This window comes from Sciurus carolinensis, chromosome 9 (genome assembly GCF_902686445.1).
Source record: "Sciurus carolinensis chromosome 9, mSciCar1.2, whole genome shotgun sequence".
NCBI classification, from domain to species: Eukaryota; Metazoa; Chordata; class Mammalia; order Rodentia; family Sciuridae; genus Sciurus; species Sciurus carolinensis.
The window spans coordinates 17,076,192-17,097,687 of record NC_062221.1 but is presented as its reverse complement, the minus strand read 5'-3'; the positions used below and the strand labels follow the sequence as shown (position 1 = coordinate 17,097,687).

Genomic DNA, 21,496 nt, shown 5'->3' with positions numbered 1-21,496 from the left:
GGGGCAGAATCAACGGATCAAGGTCATGTAGCTCGTGAGCAAGTTTGACATCAAGGTCGACTGCAATGCCAGCGAGCTCTTTCTGTGACCCCATGATCACAGCGAGGGGACAGTGTCCCTGCTGAAGTTTGCCACCATTCTGCATTATGTTCTTTTGGTATCCAAGGGAGATGGGAGAATCCCAGGACCCAGGAGCAACGGAGTCAGAGCTGAGCTTGGCTGGGTGGCAAGTCAGGTCTGGGTGGGGTCTGTGCACTGTCGGGTTCTCTGCCATAGCATGGCCTCCTGGATCCTGCCTAGGTCAGGACAGAGATTTGAATGACCTCAGATCTGTGCCCAGGTCTGCTCCACAAGCCTGGAAAACCAGTGCTTTTACTTCTGGAGGGATCTGTTGCATTGATCATTGAAAAGCTTGGAGAATAAATTCTGGAGACCTTAATTTGGAACTCTGAATTTGACCCAGAGCAAAATCAAGGAAAAGAGCCTGAAACTGACTGTCTCTAAGCGCTTAGAGAAAGTGATGGCTGCTCAGCGCAAGCAAGAGTTCATTAGGAATAGGTCACTTCCCTATTTGGTCGTTTGCAGATGAGCAGGCCAGTAACGGCCATGGTCACAAAGCCTTATCCAGGCATTTATTTGACAAGGTTCCAAGACGACCTTGGTAAAGAGGTGGTAATGCACACAGGGCCAAGTTGCAGGCAGGTGGAGTTGTCCAGCGCTGCATGACTGACCCCCAAAGATGACACTCCTCTCTGGTGGAGAGTGCCGGAACAGTCAGGGTCAGCAAGCTGAAGCACTGGGTCACGGCCGAGGCTCTCTAGATCCAGGTTGCTCTGAGGTTCCAGCAGCTGCTTTTCCAGAGGCTGAAGATCCTTTGCCAAGGCTCCTCCATGGTCTAGGTTCCACCTAGTGGGCATCTAATGGGCCACTTGGTTAAGAACTTTCGATGCGTCCCCTTCACCTGAAGGCTACTTTCCTTGTCTGGTCTTTCAGACTCCAAGGTCAAGTCCTGGCCACTTCTCTACTTCCTGTTGGTCCACCCAAACTCTCAGCTGCCCCCAGATCTGTCAGTGGGACCTGCACTTTCAGGACCCACAAAGCCTGCAGGGCAGCGCGGGGCAGAGAACAGCACTGGCCTTTGACAGAACCGGAGTTCAGGTCCCAGCACCCCCACAGTTAGCGGCTAGGTGACAATTCCCTAAGCCTCCATTGCCCTGTGTAGGTGGGGACAGTACTGCTCCTGACAGCCGAGCTGCGCCTGCACACAGCTTCCCTCAGTCCTGCAGCCAGGGGACGTCCTGCGTGTCACTGTTACTCCTGAGCCTCCCGTGTTCTGCCCGTTCCAACGCCTGCCTCGTTCCATTTGAATCAAACCTTGAGGAACAAAAGTACCTTCCTCTTTGTAAACTACGTCTGTACTGAGGACTCAACGTGGGACAAGGCTCTTGTCCTCTGCTCCGTGGTGCTTTTCAGAAGGCTCTGCACTCCTCTGCCCTGACTCTCACCGACTCCCTGAGCTCCTGTGCTCAGCCTTCCATAAGGAGGCTCCCTCCCCGCCTCTCCTCCTTCACTGGGGCGTCATCTACTGAGCTTAAAAATATGGCCACACTTTGGCTTTGAAATCTGACACTCACGTTCCTCTTCACCCCTCATCTGGCCACTGCTGGGGCGATTTCCAAATCTGTGTGGACAACCCAGCCAACACCTTGGCTCTTGCCTGCTTGCCTCTCACGGTGCCTCCTCTGCATCTGGGTGTTGCTCTGTGCCCTGGACCTTACAAGTCCTAGGACTGCTCCTGTCACAAGTCTCTGTCGCCAAGCCCTGACCCCATTTTGGCTCCCCCAAGTCACATATTCTGCCATTTCTGATAAGACCGTGCGTCCACATCCATGGGGCTCCAGTGCATTTGTGGCCTCCCAGTCTATCTGCTGTCCCCTGCACTTGATTGTTGGTCTGCCTGAGGTCCCATGGCGAGTCCTTTCAAGGATACTCAAAGCAGTCCTTAAAGCCACTGTCCCTCCTCACCCCCACCACTCTCAGGCAGCCCACTGCCCACCCCCCACCAGTTGAACTCAGATTTCCTGCTTCTCTGAGGCTTCCCTACAGTGGCCAAGAGCCGCTGGCAAAAGCCACCCCAGGGCCTCTTGCAGCTGTGACCCACAGCCACATTGTCTGGGAGTGCTTTGGAGGTCCTGGGCCACATGGTCACGCACCACATAGATGATCCCTCCCTCCTCAAGTCTCTGAGCTTCCCGGTTTCCCTTGCTCTCAGTTGAGGACTGTGCCCCTCACCTTGGAGGACAAGAGAAGTCACAAAGGGTGCCTCCTCTCCCTGCCGCTAAACACCTCTTCCCAACGTCCACCGCTCTGTCCCGCCCATCTCCCCTCCAGCAGCAAGGAGCAGGAGCCCAGGTCAATCCATCCACCTGCAAAGACTGGAAACCAGGCAAGCACAACCTGAATCTTTTGGGGAAGGTGGGTGTTATGTGGTCCACACACTATAATTTTTTTTACCTTTTAATAAGCCCATATTTAAAATTTTAGGATTTTTTATTTTGCTAAAACTTCAGACTTCAGGAGAAGTTGCAATAATAGTAAAAATAATTTACATATATATTTCATTCAGATTCCCTGAATGGAAATATTTTACCACGATTGCTTTATCCGTCTCCCTAACTCCACATACTTTTCTGAACAGCTGAGTAAATTGCAGGTACAATGTCCCTTCATTCCTAAATACTTAAGTATGTTTCCTCTGAACAAAATCTTTCTCTGACATAGCTAAAATAAAATAATCAAAATCATGAAATTAACACAGACACGACACTATTATAGATCTAATTTATATTTTACCAATTGTCTCAGTATTCCCCAATATAGCAATTAATCAATTAATCAATGCATAGGCCTGGGCTGCATTCAGTTGCCATGCCGCTTAGCTCTTCTTTCATCTGGAACAGCTATTTTGTCTATCTTGGCATTGACATTTTGTATAGGTCAATCGTTTTGTAGAATGTCCCTCTCAATGGCTTTATCTGATATTCCCCCAGGAACAGAGTCAGAGTATGCCCCTCTGGGGATGGCACAGAAGGGACGATGTGCCCTTCCCAGTAGGTCATATGAGGACGTGCATGATGCTGCTCTGTCCCACGCTGGTAGTGTTAGCTTTGACGGTTTGGTTAAGATTGTGTAGGCCATGTTTCTCCAGTGTGAAGTTGTTATTTTTTCCTTTGGAATCACTATGTCTATTACTAGGAGTTATTCTGCAGATGTGTACATATCTTGTCCTCCCAAGTCATCTAGCTTTAGGACTGCTAGTGATTCCTGTATAAGTCAGTTTTGCTGGTTGCCAAGTGGGGATTTCCCAACCCTGGGTCCCTTCTGCACTGGCCTTCTACCGAGAAGCCCTCTCCTTCTCCACCATTTGCTTGTTCATTTGATTGTTAAATCAGTTAGACTCTTATTGCAACTTCATCCAGTGAGTCAAATGTATTTACTGATTACACGTATTATTTATTTTCATGCTCAAACTGTCCTGTCGTGGCTGTGGGACACCTGCAGGCTGGCCTCTGTGTCCTTCGACAGGTGGCCATACTTCAAGTGCTTCTTCACTTTCGAGTATCATGAGATATTCCAAGTTTCTCTTTCACGTTCTCTTACCAGACCCAGCACCAACATTTTTCTAAGGAACCCTCTTATATGATGGTATTTGGAAATCAAAATTAGGATGCCAGTTTATATAATTGGTACTGGGGTATAATTATCTCTCAGCAGACCAGGCTAAGATATAGATGTAAGCATAGCTGTATATATACTCACATCCATTATCTGTCCATCTAATCAGTCCATCTACCTATCGGTCTACCTATCTCTGCCATCTACCCATCCATCCGCCTTTCCTATCCTGTCTCTCCATGACTTCACACTGATACCTACAATTCCAATCCCACACCGCAGGGCATGTCTCTCTTCCCTCTGTTCACATTTGTATTTCTCCTCTCCAACAATAGGAAACCTGCCTTCCAAGATCCACAAGATATTTACTTACTGCTCAATTCTAGGATACACAGAAAATAACTTCAGAACTGTTAACCTCTCTGGGAAAAGAAACCTACTTACTAGATTTAAATATTTGTTTACTGTAGAATATTTTGCACTCCATATTTTGCAACTGCAAGTGATGCAGACATTAATAACCTTCCAAACATGGAAACCTGTGTTTCCAGTTTCTCTTGAGAGGTCAGGTGTGCCTTTTCCTGGCCTTGAAGAGGGCACACCTGCTCCCCCAGGGCAGACCATCTCTCTTTGCTCTTGTACACTGGGCCCCAACTTTCCCTAGATCCTGGCCATCCCCCAAAGGACTGTCTGCCTGTTCCTAAATGGATAGCTATGCCGGGGTCAATACCACTGCCCCTCCCAGACTCCAGCAACCCAGGCTACTGAACCCAGAGTTTGCTTTTCCGTCTTCCCCTAACTTGAACTCCAACCTCTAACACTGAGTGCGGGGGGTTCTCTGTCTTTTCTGGGTTCCTCTCCTCTCTGAGGCTTCCACTGGCTACTTTGCAAGCTCTTCCTCCTCCGTGGGCAGCCAGTTGCTGAGTGTCCCTGAGCTCAGCTCTCCCTGTAGTTCTCTGTGATTGCTTCATTGTTATCACGGTCTCTTACGAAGGTCCCTCTCTATCCTGTCTTCCCAGAGCTCTCGAGGTTGACACGTCTAAAGCTGAACTTGTCTGCTCCCCAAATCTGGCTCTTCTCCTAGACTCTCTAGCAGGGGCAACTCTCTCCCTCAGATTCAACCCAGTCCTGGATGAACCTCACCTTCTGATCACCTTCCACTGCACTGCAACATCTCTCTTCATTCCTATAATCTCTGTTGTGTCAAAAATGCCGTTTCAACTGCCTCCTAGTGTGTGTGCTTGCCTGGGCAACAGAGAGCGCGAGATGCAAATGATCTCTGTGTGGGTGAAAGCAAAGTTCTTACAGGTGCCTACAGGGCTCTTACGATGTGCTCTTTTCCTCCCCTACCTTGCCAACTGCAGCTTTTCCCTTTGCTCCATGTTTCCTAGTCATCACGAGCCAGGCATTTCTTGGAGGTCCTGCTCTCCTCTGCCACAGGGCCTTGGCACATGCAATTTCCTGTGCCAAGACTGTTCTCTCCCTGTATCCCCTGACCCCAGCCAACCTCATTTTTAACCTAAGAAGTGCAGCATAATGTTCTCAGCGATGTCTTCCCTGGACTCAGCCTACATCAAACACTGCTGCCTCTGTTCACATTGACAGCACTGGGAACAGCCCCTTTGTGGTGCAGGTCACCTGGTAATTTTTACCTCTGGGATTTGAGTAGTGCCTGTTCTCCAGAAATGCTAGGGCTCTTTCTGCTCCCTTCCATCCTTGCATCTAGCATAGCAACCAGCACAGACTGATGCTCAAGAAGAGATCTGATGCACGGAGGCAGTGTGGCATGGTGATTATGGGCATGGGCAATGGGGGATACTGGCCCTATCACTTCCTGGCTGTGTGATCCCAGCCAAGTTACTTGATCTCTCTGAGCCTTGGCCTCAACCTCCTCAGCTGTAAAACAGAGTAAGTGTATCTGCCTCCTACGCTTGCTATAAAGATTAAAACCAGTTCATGAAACACTCTTAGAACACTCTCTGGTAAGTGGAAAGGGCGATGTAAATGTGTGTTAACTATGTGAAATGAATAGGTGCTAACTAGTCATTAAATGAGTATTAATTAAATTGGCAAAATCTGATTTTAAAAAAGGAATACAAGTAGACTGTTGTTGAAACATAGGCCAATGGCCAAATTATATTGATCGGAAATAAACCATCTAAATAACATAAAACAGGATTTAAATTAAATTCTGCTTCCATTAGAAAGTTTGTGAATCCATGTTGGAAAACAACCACTTCTAGCTGGGAACACATCCAACGCCCTGAGAGGAACGCAGGCTGGAAAGCCCAGTGTGCTCAGCCAACACGGGTGCGTCTGAAGCTGCCCACGGGTCACATGTTGGGCTGAATCGATTCTGACAAACATCAGTCAAACAAGAAAAAAAATCCCCCAGGAACTTTTAAAAGCCACTGACGTCCCCTCCACAGATTCCTCTGTCCAGCCTCTCAGAACCTCCTCTGTGAAAGCCCAGGGAGCCCGAGGTACAGGGCAGGGGTGCTGCTAGGATGGGAGGACCACACTAAGCAGTTCAGAGAACACAGGTGCACAGCCTGTCTTTTTCTGGAACATTCTTTCAAGTAAAGGAGCATGAAAACCAGTGGGTGCAGCATGTTATCCATCTGGCTCCTAAGACTTTGGTGATGGATGAGCAACAGTGAAAACCAGCAGGGACGTGTGTCCTTATCTAATGTGCCTTTCCAGGATAGGGGCTGGGTCATCACAGCACTGAAGACAGTAGGCCGTTTGATACCTTAGAGCGCCTCTATTGGTTTTTTAAAAAAATAAATACTTTTTAGTTGTCAGTGGATCTTTTGTTTAATTTTATTTATTTATATGTAGTGCTGAGTATTTTCTTTTTCTATTGGTTTTTAAGGGTCTGTTTCAGGAGAAAAAGGAAGAAAGGAAGGAAGGCCATTTGAAGTTCGACGGGCTGCTTGTAGCAGAGGGGTCAAAGTCAAAGGGAAAGAGTCGCAGCGCAGGAGGAAGAGGCCTTCATTTCTACCTGAAGCCACTAAACAAATCCCCTTAGCTTTGTTTAATTCCATTTATATCCACGTGATATAAAATTAAAACTGGAGTTGTTTTAGTGGTACACTGACAGCAGGGAGGGTCGCCGGGGTCTCCATTCTCCTTCGGTCTTCACGACAGTATAAAGGCTCTGGCCAGCATGTGGCCCTGCAGAGCAACGGTTGCTGTGGGAGGTTGTGGCTGGCGGGGTCCCCGAGCAGCAGGGGTCAATGCCGGACAGCCACAGCGCAGATGAGGGACACCCACCCCGCACCCTCAACATGGCCAGGAAGTCCCCTCGCTGCCTCCGGGGCTCTCCGTGCTCCAGCCCCACCTCCACCTGCCGGCTTCTCCCCATCCTGCTTTCTCTTCCCAGAGTGACCTCGGAAGTGCTCCCTCAATCCCGTCTTCTACCTTCTTCAAGGGCTGGGGTCACCTCCTCCAGGGGCTTCCCCGGCTGCCGGGGGGAGACGCCCCTCCTGGGTGCCCAGCGCCACCTTTGACCACCGCTTCCGCGGAATCCCGCCCCAGCTGCGGCTCCTTCTGGGCGGGGCTGCAGTTGGACCCGCCCTTTCCAGCCCGGCGCCTGGCCTGGAGTGGATGCAGCAGGCACCTGTGGGTCGTGGCAAGCCGGCAGCCCGATGGGTGACATTCAGAGGGACTCTGTCCTGAACCTGAGGAACGACCAAGCGTTTCCTATAGAAAGAGGCACTCAAAATACAGGCCAGGGGCCACTGGGGTCATACGCGACTCAGGTCTGTCCATTGATAGCCTAAGTGACAGGAATCATGTATTAGGGTTCTGTATGATTAATTATCTATGCATTCTGTGGTTCCGCGACCTTTCATGATCGGGAGGACTCTGAAACCTCTCGGGGTCACCATGAAGCCTTTCCATGAGGCTAAAGGAGAGAACCTGCGGGCTCAGCCTCGAGCACCTTAAGTCCCAGGACAGAGCAGATGGAGCCGTCCATGGAGCAAGGGGTACCGGTCTGCCTCTGAGGAACCTCACAAGGAAGATGGCACCGAGCCAGGGGACGTTGCCATGGGCCACGCTGGGCAGGAAGAGCCGCCGAATGGCCAGGAGTCAAGCTGCTCCCCAACAGTGAGCACATACAGGTGGAGTCTTACACATCGTCAGGCAGGCGTGCAGAGCGCGTCGCACGCTGCTGACCCAGGGGAAGCTAGGCATGTCCCCAGCTGCAGGGGACTTGCACTCTTGTAAGATATACAGGGAGTGCTGCACCAAGGCACATACTTCTCCCCTGAGAACTAAAGACACACTTAATTTTAACACGATAGCAATACCATCATTGACCTTAGAAATTAAACAATAATTGTGTTTTATATGATAATTCTTTAACACTATCTAATATCCATTTGGGCTTAAATTTACCTCAATTTCTTAGGCATATCATTTCATAGTTGATTCGTTTGGATTTGGATTCAGAATATGACCATATGAAAAGTTAGGGTTTGGAAATGAGCTGTCCCACAGAGCTCCAGTATGCATGCAGGGATGTTCAGAGGTGAGGTGACTGGGCTCCGAGAGCTGTGCCCTAATCGGTCCCTGACCGGGTGGTAACTGAGGCAGGTGGGGTGGGCCTGGAGGAGGTGGTCCCTGGGTGTGTGCCCTGGAAGGGTGCATCTTCCCTGTGGCCCTGTCCCCTCCCTCTCTCTGCTTCCCAAAGGCCACCAGCTGACAGCTTTCCTCTGCCCTCCCTTCAGCCATGATGAGCTGCCTCACCTTGAACCCAGGGCAACAGACTTGACTGTCTGCAGGCTGAGACCTCTGAAATCAAGAGCTCCAAATAAACTTTCCCTCCTTTAAACCATTCTCATCAGGCATTTTGGTCACAGTGACATGAAAGCTCACTAATGCACGTAATATTTTATTTACATGTCTCAAGTCTGTTTACAGTTTCCAATTCCTCCTTTTCTCTTGCTGTTTGTTAAAAAAAATTGAATTATTTGTCCTAAAGAATTGCCTTTTATGTATAACTAAGGCAACTTTGTAGAGTTATTGTTTATTTTGGAAGTTTGGTATTTTCATTGATGTATAATTGACACATATTTAAAGTGTATTATTTGATAGATTTTGATGTGCGTGTCCACTTCTGAACACCGTGATCAAGATAGTGAACGTATCCAACACTCCCAAAGTTCCTCCCTCTGCTGCTCCCCTTCACCCCAACTCCGAATCGGTTTTCTATCACTGTAGATTAGTTTGCATCTTCTAGAATTTCAAATAAATGAAACACTTATCATCTATATTTTCGTAGTCTGACTTCTCTCACTTGGCATAATCATCTTGAGACGCAGCTCGAGGTTTGGGTCATTCCTTTTCCTGAGTACTATTCTGTTGTGCAGATAAACCACAATCTACTTCTCTATTCACAGGCTGGTGTTTCTAGTTGGAGGTTATCATGGTTAAAGCTGCTGTGAACATTCATGCACAAGTTTTTGCATGAACCTGTTCATTCTTTAATTTCTCTTCGCTAAATATGGATGAGGGAAATGGCTGAATCACTAAGCAGATGTACATGTAGCTTTTAAAAAGCTGCGGAGCTCTTTTCCACAACCACTGCGCCATTACAGTCCCTTGGCGGTGTGCGAATGACACACTGCCCAGGGACGGGTCTTCAGCTGAGCTTGGCAAGCTCAGGCTGCAGGGGACAGTGGCACGGCACGTGGCCTTGATCTTTATCTTCCTTATGCTATGAGAATTTTTCATGTGCTTACTTGCCATCTCTATATATTCTTTGGTAAAGAGTCTATTCAAATATTTGCTATTTTATTTGTTTTGTTTTATTTCTAAATTGAGAGGTCCACATATACTCTGGATACCAGCCACTTATCCGATCTTCCAGTCTATGGTTTAGTTTTTCATTCTCTTAACTGTCCTTCAATTTTGAGGAAGTGCAATTTACCACTTTTTTTTTCCATTATGGGTCATGCTTTTGGTGTAATATTTAAGAAACCTTTATCTAACCTAAGGTCACAAAGATTCTTTCTCCTAGAAATTTTATCATTTTAGATTTTACATTAAGGTCTATGATCCATTTAGAGTTGTGTGTGGTGTGAGCTCTGGATTGGATTCTTTTTTCTTGTGTGGAAATCCAGTTGTTCCTACATTATTGAAAAGATGGTCCTTCTCTACTGTGTTGCCCTTGTGCCTGTGTCAAAAATCAGCTGTCTATGTAAGCCGGAGTCACACTGATACTTTCCATTCTGGTCCTTTTATCTATTTAACTATCTTTATGCCTATGTAGCTTTATAATTAGTCTTGAAATCAGATAGTGTGAATTCTCCAATACTGTCCTTTTTCAAAATTGTTTTAAACATCTTGGGTTCCTTCCATTTCTATGTCAATATTAGAATCAGTGTATCTACCTCTACTAAAAATCCTGTTCATATTGGCCAAATTAAATTTTTATATCATGGGCACGTACAAACGTGTAACAACAAATCCCATCATTTATTTACAACTATACTGCACTGATAAAAAATGTGAAAAAAAAAAAGCCTTTTGAGATCATGTTGAATCTATGGGTGAATCTGGAGAGAAATGAAGCCTGATCATTGTTGAGTTTTCTGATCCATGGACAAAGTATACCTCTCCATTTGAATTAGGATGTCTTTAATTTCTTTAGCAAGTTATGGGGTTTTTACTGTATAATCTTGCAAACTTCTGTCAGGTTCCTCTAAGTATTTCTTTTTTATATTATTGCAAGTGGCATTTTATTTATTTATTTTTTTATTGTAAACAAATGGGGTACAACTTGTTTCTCTGTACATGAAGTATAGGCGTACCATTTGTGTAATCATACGTTTACATAGGGTAATAGTTTTTGATTCATTCTGTTATTTTTTTCCTCCCCCCCACCCATCCCATTCCTCTTTTCCCTCTATATGTCCCTCCTTCCTCCATTCTTGCCTCCCTCCCATCCCCCATTATGTATCATCATCTGCTTATCAGCAAGATCATTCGTCCTTTGGTTTTTTTGAGATTGGCTTATCTCACTTAGCATGATATTCTCCAATTTCATCCATTTGCCTACAAATGCCATAATTTTATTATTCTTTATGGCTGAGTAATATTCCATGGTATGTATGTATGTATGTATATATATATATATATATATATATATATATATATATCAATCACAGTTTCTTTATCCATTTATCAATTGAAGAACATCTAGGTTGGTTCCACAATCTGGCTATTGTGAATTGAGCAGCTATGAACATTGATGTGGCTGCATCACTGTAGTATGCTGATTTTAAGTCCTTTGGGTATAGGCCGAGGAGTGGGATAGCTGGGTCAAATGGTGGTTCCATTCCAAGTTTTCTAAGGAATCTCCACACTGCTTTCCAGAGCGATTATCAAGAATACAAGCAACAATAGGTGTTGGCAAGGATGTGAGGAAAAAGGTACACTCATACATTGCTGGTGGGGCTGCAAATTAGTGCAGCCACTCTGGAAAGCAGTGTGGAGATTCCTTTTTATTTCAATTTATAATCCTTTGTTGTTAGTATACAGAAGAAATACAGCTGATTTTTATGTATTGATTGTGTGTCCTTCTCATACTTATTAAGTTCTAGTTTTTTTTTTTTTTTTTTTAGATTTCTTAAGATTTTCTCTGTAGATGATGATATCAACTGCACGTAGTTTCATTCTTCCATTCCAGTCTGGATGCCTTTTATTTCTTTTTCTTGTCTTATTGTTTTGGTTAGGCCCTTGAAACAATCTTGACAGCATAGTAGGAATAGACATTCTTATCTTGTTCCTGATATTATGAGGTAAAGTATTAGTCTTTCCCTTGTTGTAAGATGTTAGTTGTAGCATTTTGTGGATAGAGGAAGGTTGCTTTCTATTGCTATTTTGCTGAAAGTTTTTTTCAAGTTATGGATTGATGTTGCCATTTAACAACTGTCTTTCCTGTGTCTGTTGAGATAATCATAAGGTTTTTCTATTTTAGTTTGTTAATATATTGAATTACAATAATTAATTTCTGAGCATTGTACTAACATTGCACCTCTGAGATAATCCTACTTGCTGATGATATATTATCCTTTATATGCATTGCTTTGTTGATTTAGTTTTGAAATATATTGTTTAGGATTTTGGAATCTAAGTTCATAGTTTATAATTATGAAATGACACCTTCTTCTTATTTCTGGTAATATTTTTTCCTGAAATCTATTTTCCTTGTTATTACTATAGCTGCTCCAACTTTAACAGGAGAGGCTTCTATTCTTTTCTTTTAACCCATCTGTGCTTTTATATTTAAGGTGCTCTCCTTCTACCACTCCCTACATTTCCTTCTCTTGTGCAGGACTGGGGATTGAACCCAGAAAGTGTGCTTCGTATGCACACTCCCTCCTTACCTGTAGTTTCAGTTTCCACAGTTTCAGTTACTCAAGGTCAACAGTGGTCTGACAATATGAAATGGAAAATTCCAGAAATAAATAATCCCTACTTCTTAAATAACTTTTACTATAGTATAGTTATGATTTTTCCCGTTTGTTATTGTTGTTGTTAATCTCTTATTATCCTAATTTATAAACTACACTTCATCACAGGTATGTGTGAATGGGGGAAAACACAGCACATACGCTGCTATCTGCTGCTTTAGGCATCCACTGGCAGTCTGGGAGCATATTCCCTGTGGACAGGGAGGGCTGCTGTATAGCTGAGTCTTGCTTATTTTATCGAATCTGACAATCTGCCAGTTACCAAAAGTCATTAGACTATTTATATTTAAAGCGACTACTGATACAGTCAGGTTTAAGTCTCTTATCTTATTTGCCTTCTATCTGCTCCATCTGTGGCTTCCATTCCTTCTTTCTTCTTTTGAATGAACTGAGTATATTCAGGTTCAAATATTTCCTTTGTATGCCTATTAGCTCTGTTTGCTTTGCTATTTTGAAGTTTAATGTGTACATCTTTAACTTATCACAGCCCACCTCCAAGTGGTATCCTATCACTTTATGTATAGCACATTTCCATTTTACCCCTCCCACCCTGTACACTACCATTGACATATATTCTACTTCTACATGTGTTATAAACCCCACAATATAATTTTTGCTTGAACTGTCAATTACATTTTAAAGAAATTTAATAAGAAAAAAGTCTTTCATATACCATATAAAAACTCATGTGGTTACTACTTCCAATGTCCTGCATTCCCTTTGTAGATTAATAGTTCCAATTTGGTATTATTTTCCTTCAGCCTGAATTTTTTTTTTTTTTTTTTTTGGTAATGCAGGTTTTCTGGTGGTTCTTCCATTTTTTGTATATGTAAAATATCTTTTTCTGTTCTTGAAAGATATTTTTGCTGAATATAGACTGGATATAGAATTTTAGATGGATAGTTTTTTCTTTCAGTTCTGTAATGAGGTTATTTTACTGAATTCTCTTCTGGTAAATTCAGTAGCAAGAAATCTGCTGTCATTCTTACGTTTGCTCTCTTGTGGATGCTTTTAAGATTCTGTCTTATTCCTGGTTTTGAGAAATCCAGTTATCACATGCTCTGCTCTTATCTTCTTCTTCATATTTTCTTGCTTGGGGTTTGTTGAGCTACTGGGATCTATGGGATGTTTATGTCAAATCTGGAAGAAACTTAAGTCATTATTTTTTCAAACATTTTTTCACACCTTCTCTTTTTCCCTTTTGGGATTCCAATGACAAGTGTATAAAGCTGCTTGAAGTTGTCTCATGTATCACTGATATGCTTTCTTTCTGTATTAAAATTCTTTTTCTCTCCATATTCCATTTTGGGTAGTTCCTTTTAGTGTACCTTCATGTCACATTCTGTTCTACAGTGTCTAATTTATTTTTGTTCCTATCTAGTGTATTTTTCTTCTCACAGATTATAGTCTTCACCTACAAAAGTTTGATCAGGGTCGTTTTTATGTATTCCACGTCTTGACTTCATTTGTGAACATTTGGCACATAAGTGTTTTGATCTCTCTGCTGATTCTAACATCTGAGTCCGCCCTTGTCAGTGCTGGTTTGGATGCCATTGATTGATTTTTCTTCTCATTATGTGTGGATACAAATTTTAAACTTCTTGTCACAGAACACCAAATTGTCCTTCAAAAGTGTCTCCTCCTTTACTCTATCACTAGCAGCATGAGAGTGGCTGTTGTCCTCCCTGTCCTGCTAGCACGGATCCTGTCAGACTTTAATGTGTGCCAGTCTCACAGGCTAAAACTACTGACAGACACAACTGATGCTTACAGGCACCAACTATGAGCCCAGGGATGGACAGTGGCAATTCTATGGTGCCCAGACAACCAGGGTAGCTGCCCTCATGGTGCCTATAACCTTGTGGTATTGACCATATTTTTATTTGTGTTTTCATTGATTACTAGTGACTTAGGGCATCCGTTCTCAAACTTACTGGTATAAATATTTATTCTTTGGTACACTATCCACTAATGTCCACTGGCCAGTTTCAACTGTATTGTTTGAATTTTTAAAAACTCCCTTATATGTGTGTTTTAGTCAGATTTTTCACTGCTGTAACTAAAAAAATCTGACCATTACAATTTTATTTATTTACTTATTTATTTATTTATTTTTTATTTTTTTGCGGTACTGGGGATCGAACTCTGGGCCTTGTGCTTGCGAGGCAAGCACTCTACCAGCTGAGTTATCTCCCCAGCCCAGATCATAACAATTTTAAAGGAGGAAAAGTTTTTTTGGGGCTCACAGATTCAGAGGTCTCTGTCCATGGAAGACTGGCTCCATTCCTCGGGGCTCCAAGTGAGGCTGATCATCATGGCGGAGAGTGTAGCAGAGGGAAGCAGCTCATGTGGTGATCAGGAAGCAGAGAGACTCCACTTGCCAGATAAAATTATACCCCAAAGCCACGCCCCAATTCCCGCCTCCCCCAGCCACACCCACCACTTCAGTCACCACTCAGTTAATCCCTGTCAGGGGATTAATTCACTGACTGGGTTAAGACTCTTCCAACCCAATCATTTCTCCTCTGAACCTTCTTGCACTGTCTCACATGTGAGTTTTTGGGGGACACCTCACATCCAAACCATAACAATGAGATGTGTCTTTACTAAGAACAGAGATGCACTTTCACTTTTTCAATACTAAAAATATGCTTTTGTAAACAAAGGTATTTTCTTTACAATAAACACTTGTACATGATTTCTTTGAAGAAATGACTTACATGGTTACTCAAATACTTTTTTATGTATTAAAGGTAAACAGGAATTGATTCTGGTATGAAAACAATGCCCTTAAATGCAAAAGTATTTGAACAAAGCGAAAATAAAAACATATTTATATGCACAAACATACATAAATCCATAATATGTAAATATTTTCACATACATCTGATATCAAATGTATAAATGACACAATCTTTAGAAAGAATCATACAGACTCTAAATGCCATTTTATTCCCTTAATAATGAAATGGAAAGTCAAGGAGATGAAACGTTCCCAGATTATATATTTCCAGCTGATTAAATATTTCCTGCAATGTCATGCCATCTGTATTGAAAATACCCTACAGACAGGATTGTTAATTTGCAATAGTCTAAGATCTATTCTTCAAAAGGAGAAAATGTCAGAATCTCCATTAGGGAGCTCCTGCCTTCCCACTGAAGAGTGGCAGGAGCTTTCAGAGGTACACGCTGCCTATTCACCTGGCTGTGGAGGTGCATGTTGGGAGCACAGGGAAGAAGCCCCTGACTGAGGCCCAGGTCCCCTAAAGGGCCTGGTCTCTTTTAGCGTCAAGGAGAATGTGAGGCAGGTGGGGCGGAGAGTGACCCTGAGACGTGTCCAACGCTGCAGCCAGGGCGTGACTTGCACGGGTGTTACTGGCTGAGGGGCGTCAGCCCTCTGTGCATGATGTAGGAAAGCAGTTACGTGGTGAGCGAATCAGCCGAGCACTTCCACTGAGGGGGGCAACGACAGTGGCCAGCACAGTCCCTGGAGGTTCAACCCACCCACCAGTTCTGTGGGACTCGGGCCCCTCACCAACCTGTTTGGTGCAGGTGGTCTCTGGCAACCTCAAACAAGCGCAGGTGCATGTTGGTGATGGGGTTGAAGGAGCCGCAGGCCAGGAGCACCACCGGGATTCGGCTCTTCATCTTGTCAGGCGCATCGGCTCCCACTGCAGTGGCCACCCTGCCTTTATGGGGACAAGAACTCGCATCAGGGAGCTGGCACCAAGACAGAGGTCCAGGCCAGTGTCCCTCACCCTCAATTGCAGGAGGACTGAGGAGGCAATAAGATCAGTAGCATTTAGGGAAGGCTCACATGGGCCAGGAACCAGGCCAAAGTCAAGGTACACGCCTTCTGATGAATCCTTTCAATAGCTCTGAGTGGTTACTCATGTGGCTCAGGGACCTTAGAAGCTGCTGGGCCAGGACTGGAACCCAGGCAGCCTGACCTGAGAGCCCACACTCTGCCCTTCACCCCTAAGCCCTCCCCGGGCTCTCACGGGCCACCCTGAGGTCAACAGGAAGTCTATGAGATTCCTGTAATGTCAACTCTGGTAGTCCAAAAGGAACTCAGGAGGGCCTGCAGTACACAAGCACTTTAGAGAAACTTCTTATTTTGAAATAATTTCACACAAAAAAATTGCAAAAAATTTGTACAAAGAATTACTGTATACTCTTTACCCACATTCCCCGATGTTAACATTTCACAACACTTGCTTGATCATTCACTCGTACGTGTATATATACACACTTACACACCCACATAACCTGTAAATACTTAGAAGTAACTTTTCCCCTGAAATTGTTGAGTGTACGTTGTAGACATGATACCCATTGGCCTGCAAAGTCTTCAGCATGTGTTTTCTAAGAACAAAGACATTTTCCTACATAACTGCAGAACAATGATTACAATCAGGAAATTAACACTGCGACAGGACTATTATCTAATCTACAGACCTCCTGATTTCATCTACTGTCTTTTATCTGGGACCTGAGCTCTGAGAGGGCCCAGCTCCCCCTGTCCCCACTCTTAGCACCAGGGTGAGGTTAGGGGAAAGAAGGAAGCAGCCTGGCCCCAGGGCAGCTGCAGACAGGACCCTCCTGCTGGGCGCCCTGTGTGCTGGGCGGTAGTGAAGAGCCCCAGGGGAGGTAGGCCTCGCCCTGACTCCTGCCTCTGCCTCAGTGGCAGCGCGACCTGGCGCAGAGCACAGCCCCTCTCTGAGACTCAGTTTCTTCATCTGTGAGATGGGAAAATCACTCTGACCATGGCAAGGGCGGGGGAAGGAGAAGAGAGATGGTGGTGGCTCCCGATGCTCCTCGCCTCCTGGTTCACTGGCAGCCGCCTCCCCTGCACCGTGGGCAGGCCTAGTGACTTGCTTCTAATGAACAAATGCCCGGGGAAGTCCTGCCTGAGGGTAGGGTGACAAGGCCGGGCTTCCCTCTTGCTCACCTCTCTAGCGCACTCTGAGGGAGCCAGCTGCAAGGTGCCAACTGCCCCCGAAGAGGCCGGTGGGGCCAGGAGCCCACGGAGACCCCTGGTGGCCGAAGCCAGGAGGACGCAAAATGGCCAGCAGCTGTGTGGAAGTCCATCTTCGATGGTCAGGTTTTCAGGTGAGACTGCAGCCCTGTGGACACCTGGCTGAGGGCTGGTAAGACTCTGAGCCGGCAGCCTGGAGACCCACAGGGACTTGAGCAAAGCAGCAGGCAAAAATAAACAAATAAACAAGTGGAAGGAAGACCCGTGGAGCAGCGGAAGACGAGGGGGGAGGATGGCGGCGTGGGGGGCACCTGGACCGAAATGAAGCAAATCAAATTCCAGGCATGCAGAAATATGTCAAAGTGAACCCTGCGATTATGTACAATTACACGACTCTAATAAAAAAGCTGAGATAATAAATCAAAATAATAAACAAATAAGCGTGCTGTTCCAAGCTGCCTGTTTTGGGGTGATCTGTCATGCAGCCGCAGATGACGCAGTGGCCAGCAGATGGGATCCATTCCCTCCTCTTATCCCTCCAGCCACAGGGGCTTCGGCTGTGGGTGTGAGTTCTGGGGGAACCTGGAGAATTCTCAGGCGCTGGGAACTGGGGCCCTCTTGACCTAAGGAATTGTTTTTTATTTTAGACTAACTAGTGCATTATGGTTATATATAATACTGGTATTCGCTTCGACATATTAATAAACTGGTTCCATTTTAATCCCTAGTCCTTCCTCTCTCCCTCCCTCGGTCCCTTTCCTCTTCTCCACTGGCCATCCTTTTATTCATTATTTTTTGGTGTAATTATGGTCACATGGAGAATTGGAATGCACCGTGATACATTCACACAGGCACGCAGCAGAACTGGGTCAGCTTCCTTCCGGTTCTTCCCCTTGTCCCGCCCTCCCCCCTCCCCCAGGGTCCCCTGCTCCTAGTCTATCATCTCTCTTCTGCTTTTGCAAGGTCCTCTTATATTTACAGGAACAGGTTTCAATTTGGCCACGTGGTCAAATTTTCCAGGCTCATACCCACTGCTGCTTACCTGCTGCTTTACTGACTAGCAACGAAGGACTACCTGTCGGTGGTTTCTTTGTGAGCATCTCATGGCCTCCTGCTTTAAGCTTCCTTGCTATTTCAGTTTCTCCCGACCAGAACACCCCAGCACACCCCCATCTCTTGACTCAGCTCAGCAGATCACGTTATTTATGACTTCAGTCACTGGGTATCGACTGCCCGCTAGGAGCTAATATCAGAGACACATTTGGTTTTAAGTACCCAAAGTCTAACCTCAGTGGCTTGAGTGAAGAGAGGTCCATTTGTTTCTCATGTGACAAAAAGCCTAGAAGTAGACAGCTGGTGGCATTGGATCATGGGCTCAACAAGGACCTGCAGTTCCCTTGCTTCCTCCTCATGGTCACAAGATGACTGCGGCAGCAACAGCCACCATGCCCTCCATCAAGGCCACAGGAGCAAGGAGTTTCAGCCAGCTTTTCTGCTGCTGTGGCCAAAAGACCTGGCGAGAACAATTTTAGAGGAAAAGCTTATTTGGGGCTCACAGTTTCAGAGGTCTCAGTCCATAGGTGGCTGATTCCACAGCTTGGGAACCAAGGTGAGGCTGAACATCATGGCAGAAGACCGTGGTGGAGAACAGCCGCTCAGGACATGGCACCAGGAAGCAGAAAGTGTTTCTCACCATGGACAAAAGATCAACCCCAAGGACATGTCCCCAGTGACCCAACTCCTCCAGTCTCACCCTCTCTGCCTACAGCTACCACCCAGTTAATCCCTAACAGGAATCAATCATTTCACCTCTAAAAAACTTTCTTGCATTGTCTCATACGTGAGCTTTTGGGGGACACCTGATATCAAAGCCTTAACAAAGGAGTCATACTAGACTGGCTGTCCCTCTTAATCAGAACACAAGTGCTGTAGATTCTTCTCATTGGCTAGAATTCTGTCACACGGCTGCTCTAGCTACAAGGAGTCTGGACAGGCACATATCCAGCCTCATGGACTCTCAGTAGGAAGCAGCAAGGACAGCGGGTTGGGAATTGGGTTCGCTGGTCTACAGTGGCTGCCACAGGGCCAAGGATGCGACTGTGCTCAGAGCTCAGAGGCTGCTGAGACGGCTGGGGTCCACTCATCTCTGCTTACCTTTAGTAAATCACATGCGACGATCTAGAAGAAACCTGCCCACGCGCTTCCTATCCACCTGAGAGCAAGCCCCTAGGGGGCAGGGGGCTGTTTCCCTTGTCTCTGGATCTCAGCTCTGAGCACAGAACCTGGCCAGAGTAGGGCTCAGTGGTGTTGGAAATAGGACACTGGCCAGCTAGCTGCATGAGGGACCGGTATCCTGGCAGTGGGAAGCCCTGAGTACTTCCCAGTGCACAGAGAGGTTGTCCTGGATATACTCTGAGCTACGCTGTGAAGGTGAACAGCTCTCAGCCACAGGGTAGTACTGTCTCCCCAAGCTTCCTCTGAGGCTCAGGAACACCCACTGCTGCGTGCCAAGACATGGGCCTACAAGCTGCCGCCAGCTTCTTCCTGGGAGGCAGAGTGGTTTAATGAGATATTATTTGCAAAGTGCACTGAGCTATTCACAGGAGCAAGAGCAGCCTCGTGGAGATGGGTATATTTAAGGAAGATGACTGTTTCTCACAACTATTTTGAAGCCTTTCAAAATTCTATTTCATTTTGACAAAATATAAAATTTTGGAGCCATTAAAACATGTAAGTGCAGCATCTCAGTAGCCTACGGTTTTAATTCATTTTCCAGAAACTGCAAATTAGAACATTTATTTAAACGGCGGCATCAATGGCAAGGGGTGTGCTGTTGAGAAGAACGATGACCTTTACCAAGTACCTCTCTTGCTTTGCTTTCCTCGCTGGGCCATCCTGAGCCACACTGCTTGACAGTGACCGTGCCCCGTCCAAGCCACGCCTCAGGCTGGAGGACAAGGCTCAGGGACAAGGCCAGGGCACCTGCAGCATGTGTGATCTCCAACTCAGCACCCGCCCCGCAAGCCCCGCAGAAATGCGCTAAGGGGTGGAATGGGCTCCCTTGGGGTCCATCCGGGAACAAACCAGGCTCTGATTTGAGTGCAGATCCACCAGGCACGTGTGATAAAAGGGCCCACCTGCCCTTGCCACCTAATAATGTCTCGGGAGAAGAGTAAGCGGGGCAGACTTTCTGCTGCTGGAAAGCCTGTTCGTCAACGGGGTTAATGGAGGCCCATGGAGTGGGTAATAAACGCTGCTGAGTATTTAACAAGTGGAGGAGGTGGCGAGCGGCCTTCCTGGACTCTGCCATTAAACCGGAGCCAAGGCAGGTCCCACCTCTGGCCTCCCACCCTTCAGCCGCCCGCCCAACAGCATTTCATCCACTCCTCAAAGACAGCCTGCTGCTTCTGCAAATGACACCACTTCTAAGGGCGTCTGCTTTTGCAAACATGGCTATGACCTGAAAGGCCCTCCCACCTCTGGTGATGCACGTTCCTGCTTTTCTCCTTGGAATATCTACCCCGTGCCCGCCCCCATGCTGACGGGCTGGGACACCCTGGCCACTTTCTTCTCTCACAGAACCGTGGCGCCCTTTTCCCAGAAGGTGGGTCCTGGAGGTGGTTCCTTCCTCTCTTGGTGCCCTCAGGTCCCCACACTGGCGCACCTGGGTGCTTGGGACGCGGGTGGGTAAGGAATCAAGTGCTCCTGTCAGACGGCTGTCCTCTCTTCGGTTCTGTTCCAGTCTAGGCCTGGGCCTTCCAGAGCAGACTGGCCTTTCTGACTCCGTGGGGCACTTTAGACCCCTCCGGTGACGGCACTGCGCCCCCTCAGGTGGAGTGGAGGACACACTGCTCGGCTGCGCCTCTTCCAGGACCCCTCCGCACACTGGCCCAGCTGGCTCCGGCCCTGGGGGACTGAAGGTTGGTGGCTGCTACTTTGCCAGCAGAGTTTGGACAGCCCCTTCAGACCCCCTTCCCAGACCCTGCCAGCCCCTCTGAAGAGATGTCCCTGAGGGTTTCCTGACACCATCCAGAGTCTGCACCGCAGCCAGGCCCCTGGACAGGCCCATGGGACAAGCACTCAAGTGTGTGCCAGGGCCAGTCCCTCTGTTCTGGGCATGGGGTACAACGGGAAGCAGAGCAGACGCGGCCCCTTCCTTGAGGAGCCTCCAGTCACCTACAGAGCGACGACCCATCACCCAATAATCACGGGTGGGGCAGGCACGGGGCTCAGAGCTAACGCGTCACCTCGAGAGGCAGGATACTGGCGCCCACATGTCCGCACCTTGTCCTCAGAACCTGTGACTGTTATGCTCCACGGTACGAGGAACTTTGCAGGTGTGACTAAAGGAAGGGTC

The 21,496-nt window shown here is 46.5% G+C and overlaps 1 protein-coding gene across 6 annotated transcripts in view; it reads right to left on the bottom strand.

The window, feature by feature from the left end:
* Nucleotides 1–21,496, bottom strand: part of Nmnat3 (nicotinamide nucleotide adenylyltransferase 3) — a 108,201-nt gene that overhangs the window by 42,718 nt on the left and 43,987 nt on the right. For 4 of the 6 annotated variants that reach the window (XR_007110327.1, XM_047565410.1, XM_047565413.1 and 1 more), the window contains exon 2: nt 15,701–15,850. Coding sequence is in view for 5 of the 6 variants with exons in the window: in XM_047565410.1 (XP_047421366.1) it covers nt 15,701–15,809 (109 nt within the window). In the remaining variant the exon portion in view is untranslated. Of the gene's footprint in view, nt 1–15,700; nt 15,851–17,112; nt 17,192–21,496 lie in introns of those variants that run through there. The other 2 variants (XM_047565412.1, XM_047565411.1) reach the window with 2 other exon arrangements.